General features: G+C 40.7%; 1 protein-coding gene across 1 annotated transcript; it reads right to left on the reverse strand.

Moving 5' to 3' along the window:
• Positions 1-607: 607 nt before the first annotated feature.
• Positions 608-5,953, reverse strand: fam8a1a (family with sequence similarity 8 member A1a). Its single transcript, XM_085149275.1, has 5 exons — positions 5,430-5,953; positions 4,740-4,860; positions 4,498-4,621; positions 3,174-3,313; positions 608-2,995 (listed from the first exon to the last, which is right to left on the reverse strand). The coding sequence occupies exons 1-5, from the start codon at positions 5,809-5,811 to the stop codon at positions 2,851-2,853; spliced, it is 912 nt and encodes a 303-aa protein (XP_085005401.1). The 5' UTR covers positions 5,812-5,953; the 3' UTR covers positions 608-2,850.
• Between the last annotated feature and the right edge of the window lie 1,229 nt (positions 5,954-7,182).

Genomic DNA, 7,182 nt, shown 5'->3' on the forward strand with positions numbered 1-7,182 from the left:
TGAAAACAGAAACTAATAGCGTGCAGACATGTGATGGGAAACAACCTGACTGAGTGCTTTGTTGGAAGGACTGTTGCTGTTGTTCCGACTGGAACTATACTTTACTTTAAATCAAAGTGCCTTTGTGGTAAAGTGCAAACATTGTCATGAAGTGCACACCCAAGTAAAACTGATTCATAAATGTATTCTGAAGATTATCTGTCAGTGTTGTTGTCTTTTCTTTCTTTTTCTTTCTTTTACCCTTCGGTCTCTTAAGGGCCCTTTGTTAGTTGCTTTTATGACTGGAACAAATGTATCAGACACTGTAGTAAAAAGTAAACTTTTCTGCTGTTATTTTATTACCGCAGTACATCTTCAACCCTTCCTCTCTCCACAGCCTAAATAACGTTAAATATGATGTAATAACTGCATAAAAACTGAAATGTCTTTTTCCATTTGATGAATTGTAACCAGTTTCATCAGTGTTTGAACTTATTTTTCCTCTGAAGGCTGAGAAGTCATTTTTACTGTGGAGAGTGTAATCTCCTGTGTTAATAGCAAATGTAAACTTTCATTATGGCTACTAAAATGTTTTATTCATATTTTAAAGAATAGATGCTTTAATGTATTTTTATTATAAAAAACAAACTTCTGTTAAGTTTCTGGTTGCGAGGGGAAATCCCAGCAGTTTCTGAAATACCACCCTTAAAATCACTTAGATTACATTATTTATGCCCTGTTCTTAAGATCGATTTGAACTTCTAGCAGGTCGTCTTAACTATGTCTACTTGTCTAAATGCACTGAAATGCACTGAAACAAAATGAGTCTTCACAATTGAAGAGTAACAGCGGTCATACGAACACGGGTCCTTTCAAAATAAAAGCTGCCCTGAGTCACAAAAACTACAAGACTGAAGAGAGAAAACATGAGCAGAGAATTTAGAAATCTATTTGCACTCCGTACACGTCCCCACCCCACCCCACCCCCCAAAAAAAATTGGACAAATTGATGTCACCACATCAAAAAAATACTTCATTAAATGGTCCGTGGGCACATAAAAACAACTCTTAAATGTTCTTTTTCAGCATTAATAAAGCACAAAGAAACTATCAGCATGTTAGACATTTGACTGATCATTGTTAGCATAAAGAAAGAAAGAGGCTGCAAGGTGTCGTACTCTAATAACAATGCTGCCCATGTGTTTGCAAGTTGCCAATACGTTAAATTATTGAAAACATTTTCTTACAAAGTATTAAAGAACAGTTAGCTTCAGTTTGTAGAAAAATGAAGCAATCACACAATAGTGGACATGCACTTTAGTGGTACAAAAATCTTGCATACTGCAACTACATAATCACAAAAGGTAAAAGTTATCAAATCCTTTCAGGGTCACCAAAAAAAAGAAGGAAACAGTAGATTGTGTCATACAGTAGCGCACTTATTAAAATTCACATGAGCTGCGGGATTATTCCATGACAACAAACTTTCCAACTTTACACACTCTGTGATGAGCAATACTTTAGTTTTGTCCTCTGAGCTTATTTAGAGCGATACAGTGGTGAGAATTAAAGGTGCAATTTGTAAAAAGTGTTCCGTTTCTCAGCCTGACTCAGGACTGCAGATGGACTTTTCCTCCAGTTTTATTTTGGGGACAGTAGGTCATTCAGGAGCCTCGCATGCCATCTTGCTTTGCATATACCAGTTGTGCATAGAAAAAGAGTGACGGATGACTCAAACCTTTTTACTTGCAAAGTTTGTTAATTTGAATATAACCTTTTTATGCAGAGGCTGACAAAAACAGTCATGTTCTGTCATTTAATTTTAAAAGATAAAACGTAACAAAATTGCTCTTAAATAAAAAGCAAAGCACACCAACAAAATGTGTTTTTTTTAACTGCTCCTTTAAAGTTTCCTGAACGTGTCACTCTTTTATGAAAGTGCATGTTAGAGCACCTCACTTCAGAATATTGCTCTTATTCTTTTTTAATAAACGTATGACACTGAAAAAAACAACACTGATGTTGTTTAGCTAACTCACGTCTACTTGTTTCCACTTACTTTGCTGCTTTCCTGTGCTCTGTTTTACATGGAGACACACACGAGCTATCGGCTTTAGAAATCCATATAATAGGTTGGCCGGGCTGCCTAAAATACACAGACAACCAGTGTCCAGTTCAGGACTTCTCCCTGGCTTTCCCTCTCCACCAATCTCAGCTTTAGACTTTCTAGCTTTGGGACACAGTAACAGCAGTAGTGTTCATGCAGTACTGATGAGCCTGTTGGCAGATAAAGACCAACTGAGCCAGGAAAAAAGACTAATGCAGCGTCTAACTGTGCTGGATTGCACGACTGATAATCATGCAATCACCAAAATGCTGATATGTGTTTGTGTTTGCTATCACAGATGCTGTTGCAGCATTGATATATTATAAAGCTAGCTAACATCATGTTGTAGGATCCAAGCCTCCAGCTGTCTGTGTCACCTACTGCCATTAACGTGCACAGGACACACTGTAAGGTCAGTTGTAGGCTGAAACAGAAACCGTCCACCACTGCATTTATAATTTCATCTCTACAACATAACATGTAGAATCTGACATAACTTCAGAAACTTTGAAGGATTTCTTCACATTGTGCTGATGATTCCAGTTAATTTTTCAGTGTTTTTAATTAAACATCTTACATATTGCACCTTTAAATCCTTTACAGCAGGAGATGTTTCTCATCCCACTGTACCAGGTCTACGTCTGTATACGTTTCATTTTATAGAGCGTTCCAAGTTTTGCCCAGCAAAGTCACTCTCCTCTGTGTTAGTAAATCTGAGTTCGATAAAATTTTCTAGATACTCTTTAAACAGAAGTCTAATACTGCTATCTGCCTCCTCTGCGCTGAACAACTATGGTCCCCGCCACAATGTCGTACACAGTCCTGTTGTGCTGGAAGAAGAGGAGGGTGATAAAGACAGGGAAGAGGAAGGCAATGGAGAAGTTCTTGTTCAACGCCCGCACAGTAGAGCTGTGAAAATCGAGAGAGACAAGACAAAATATGAGCTCAAACAGGGACTTACTGAATCCCACACAGATGCTCTAAAAGAACTGGAAACAACAAATAATATACTTTTTTTTAACTTGTTAATAAATATAAAAATAACTCAACAGAAAAAAACAACAACATGTGTTGTGTGAAGACTCACGCTGAGAAGGACACATTAGATGCTGGGACCACAAGAACACAGTTGGGTCGTATAAGGGTGGACGTATCGCACGTCACCACCCGCAGGCCGAGCAGGAACTTTCCTGGAGTAGCTCCACCAGCGCCCCAAATACAGATGATCTGATTGGACGAGAACAACAAACATCACACCGCTTGTCACCGAATGTCGTTCGGTAGGAGAATTACGAAAGACTTTCATTTCCATCTCTTGCAACGTATATTTAGCTGCGCTGTTCTGGGAACTACCCTCGCCCTCAGTGTGCATACATGAAAAGGTGGAGGCTGGAAGAACAGCAGCAAGGCCCACAGAACAGAGCAGGCATCAGTGGTGATAGATAATATTGATTAAGTCACAGTTGGTGTCAGATGGGTTGCAAAGCAGCCAGCAGATGCACAAACAAAAATAACAGTATATAGCAACAATTAGTGAATTAATCAAGAGTATAATTCCAGCTTTTGATCAGCCCCATGCACAACAACAGTCAGAGACCGGTTGAAGGGGAATATTTAGATAAGCTTGCACTTTTCAGAAAATGTGCCTGTTTTAATGTGTGAAGCGTTAAATGAGTAATATAATGTGCTAACTTTAACACAAACCTGTCTGAACCTGAACTAATGCTAGGCTCAAGTTTTTATTGCCCGATATTTTCGCAGTGCAATACTCATGGCCATGAAAATAAATTACTCAAGCTTTTATTTGTTGTATAAGAAACCCCGGCCCAAAACAGTAACAGGACAAGAAATTTGTTTTCAGTATGGCACAAACAAGCTCAGAGGCAGAGAAGGAAACATGCCATATGGTGTGAGTCTGAGCAGAGGTGCATGAATATCCCAGAGCTGGCTCCCACCTGGGAAAACAAGACAATATCTAACAAGAGACAGGATAAGTGACTTAATCGCAGGCAACTATGAATGCAACGTTGCATCACTGTTCTCTGTGGGCGCCGCAAAGAACTCTGACGCTGCCTGTTCTCATTAAACGAGAGAACGTGCTGCTGCTACTGGGTGTAAATGAGAACAGTGCAAAATGTTATTTATACTCTAACAGGTGTTCTGCTTTAATTCGCAGTTGCACCAGGAAAACCTTGTACACTATGACATTAAGAGGACATTTATAAAGTAGAGCAAACGCTGAAGCCAAGGATTAATCCACTCTAAAATGTTATTAAATGTTATAAAAGAATTAACAGAAAGCTTCGTTTGGGTAAAGATAAACACACGCTAGCATGCAAATTTTCAATATTAATATACTTCTGCACGCACCTAACTGAGCATTTATCAAGGCGATGAGAAATGCGACTCACCTCGTAGACACACACCAGTACCCTGTAGACCAGAGCAACAGCCATCATCTTCTGCAGGTCCTCCAGGGACGTGTTCTCGTCTATCTCCTCCACAATGAAGTGGGTTATAAATTTGGCAATGTCCCTTTAAAGAAGAGAGACAGTTTGTCTGTGCAAAGTGGCATAACTTGGAATTCAAGCAGATTGAGAGGCCTCATTTAAAGTTGAGTCTTTGCCCGCTTATCCTGGTGTTTTTTACTCACTTCATACCACTCAGATACATGATCCATAACACGATGGTGGCTTTCACACAAAACAGGATGAAGAAGTCCACAGTCTCTGCGAGGAACCTCTGGAGAGGAGAGGGGATGGTGTACTCTTGTCCTGCACGGCAGATGAAAAGACAACAGAACAGCCGTTTTCATTACCATGGTGCAACTCAAAGCTTCATAAACTCAGTGAATAGACACTGCTGACAGTCACAAGAGAAAACAGAGGACAGAGGAAAAACCTTGAAAGACTTTTAAGCATATAAGCTCGTTTCCTCTACGTCATTTATTTAAGCCTGGTCAGACTCATGACCTAGCTTTAACACAGAGCTGGGTCTTACATTCAATTGTTATTAATCAGATTACAACAAATAAGCAACAATAATCAGCCCGGATGATTATCCTGCTTTAAAGATTACATTTTGATTACTTCCATAAATTCTTATTAAACTTTTACTAATCATAAGGCTTTCAATTCATAAACAGTAATATATATTTAGTATGTGCACGTCTTGTGCAGTTTTTATGAGGGTAATTTAAAAACGTTTAAAGAGAAACTTAAATTTGTGAGTTGTTTAAATAGGTTTAATACTGAAGTAATGTAAAAGTATTCATGTAGACTGAGCAGCATGTGTTGTAATTAGCACTTAGTAACCGACTCGCGCTGCCAAACCTGAGCCCTACCTGCCTGAGGCGGGTTCCCGTTCTGCTGCTGGCCAGGACGAGCATCGGCACCCGGGAGCGGGTTAGTGGCTGAGCCCAGCTCGGTTCCGGCAGCCAGGTGAGGAAAGAAAGCTGCGGGGGATGTGACAGGATAGTAGCTGTACCAGCTCCTTGTGTCAAATGCTTGCTGCCCACTGACGGGTGTACCCGGCGGCGTCTGAGCGCTTATCCCAGGCGGAGGGAAGGGGAAAGCTGACAGAGCCACCCAGCTCTGCCAGCTGGCGTACCCCCAGTAATACTGCCACATCCACTGCTGCAAGTTTGCGCAGTATTCCGCTGTAGCGGTGCTCCGAGGCTGCTGTGCGTCACTTTCAGGACCGCTGCTGCTTTTTTCGTCCGTCATAGCCGCAAATATACCTCAGCGTCCTCACAAGCTTGCCTGAATTTGGCAGGAAAACCGTTTAAAACGCGTTTAGCCCTCAGGTAATCCTCCCGGTGCCCCGTTCATTAGCTCCCGGCTGGTGCAAGGAAGCGCCGGCTAAATGTGTTTGTAAATACGGGGACTTCCGGGACCACTCACTGCTATACGCCGCGCCCTGAGTCTGTGTCGTTTTATAATATTTATGAAGCTCAAATTAAAGACTTGTGTGTCTTTAAAACAACACTATCTACTTTATCAGTGTTTCATTTATCATAAATAAACACTATGTAGTCACAATGGCAAGAAACTCTATCCCCCTGCTGACATTAATGGTATGAGCCATTTAAAGGATCATTCTGGGTTTTTTTTGTTTGTTTGTTTGTTGTTATTTTATTCAGGTTCCTGTGGATACTTGTCATACTTTTAAAAGTACATTTCTTCCACCTTTGGCAGCCATAGCAAACATTTACTGCTTTTGATTTTTAAATTTATGCCCTTTATTGAGCTGTTAATTTTCCACAAGTTCACAGCACAAGTTTTAAATGGTTTACCGCTAGTTTCCAGTTGTAGTGTGATTTGTGTTAGTGTGCTGTCCTACTTGCTTCCACTACTGGCATCTCTTCCTCACATCTTAGCTCCTTTTGAGAAGGGCAGGAAATCCACAGCATCCGTCTAGAGCACGGGTCTGCAACCTTCACAGTGTTTGTTACAATACTCTGTTACATCCTTCATGGAAACTGTATTCCCTGATGGCTGTGGCCTCTTTCAGCAGGATAATCTGCCCTGCCACAAAGCAAAAGTGGTTCAGGAATAGTTTGAGGAACACAGCAACGAGTTTGAGGTGTTCACATTGCCTCCAAAGCCTCCAGATATTAATCCAAGTGAGCATCTGTAGGATAGGACACACAAGGCCACCTTGCAACTTAAAGGACTTCATAAAATGTTAACAACCTGGTGCGAAACACCACAGCGCACCTTCAGGGCTCGAGTGGAGTCCACGCCTTGATGAGTCGGGCTGTTTTGGCAGCAAAAGGGGGACCAATACAATATTAGACACATAGTCATAATGTTATACTTGATGTCTACAGTATATGTATAGCACGTGCAACATTACTCTAAGACTGCACCACAAGAGAGCAGCAGAGGTCTGTTTATGCACATTCAACAATACTAAACACAAACAACAGCATTACCTACTCTGTGTTTGTACACTTTTATGAACAGTGACTGTATGATGTCAGACTTGATTTACAGTTAGGCTTATTGCAGGTTTTATGTTGTCTGCTTTAATTCAGGTGCATTTTCTGGGCTTTTCAAAATAAAATGATTCCTCACAGAACTTTTTTGACCATG

This window comes from Neolamprologus multifasciatus, chromosome 22 (genome assembly GCF_963576455.1).
Source record: "Neolamprologus multifasciatus chromosome 22, fNeoMul1.2, whole genome shotgun sequence".
Taxonomy (NCBI): domain Eukaryota; kingdom Metazoa; phylum Chordata; class Actinopteri; order Cichliformes; family Cichlidae; genus Neolamprologus; species Neolamprologus multifasciatus.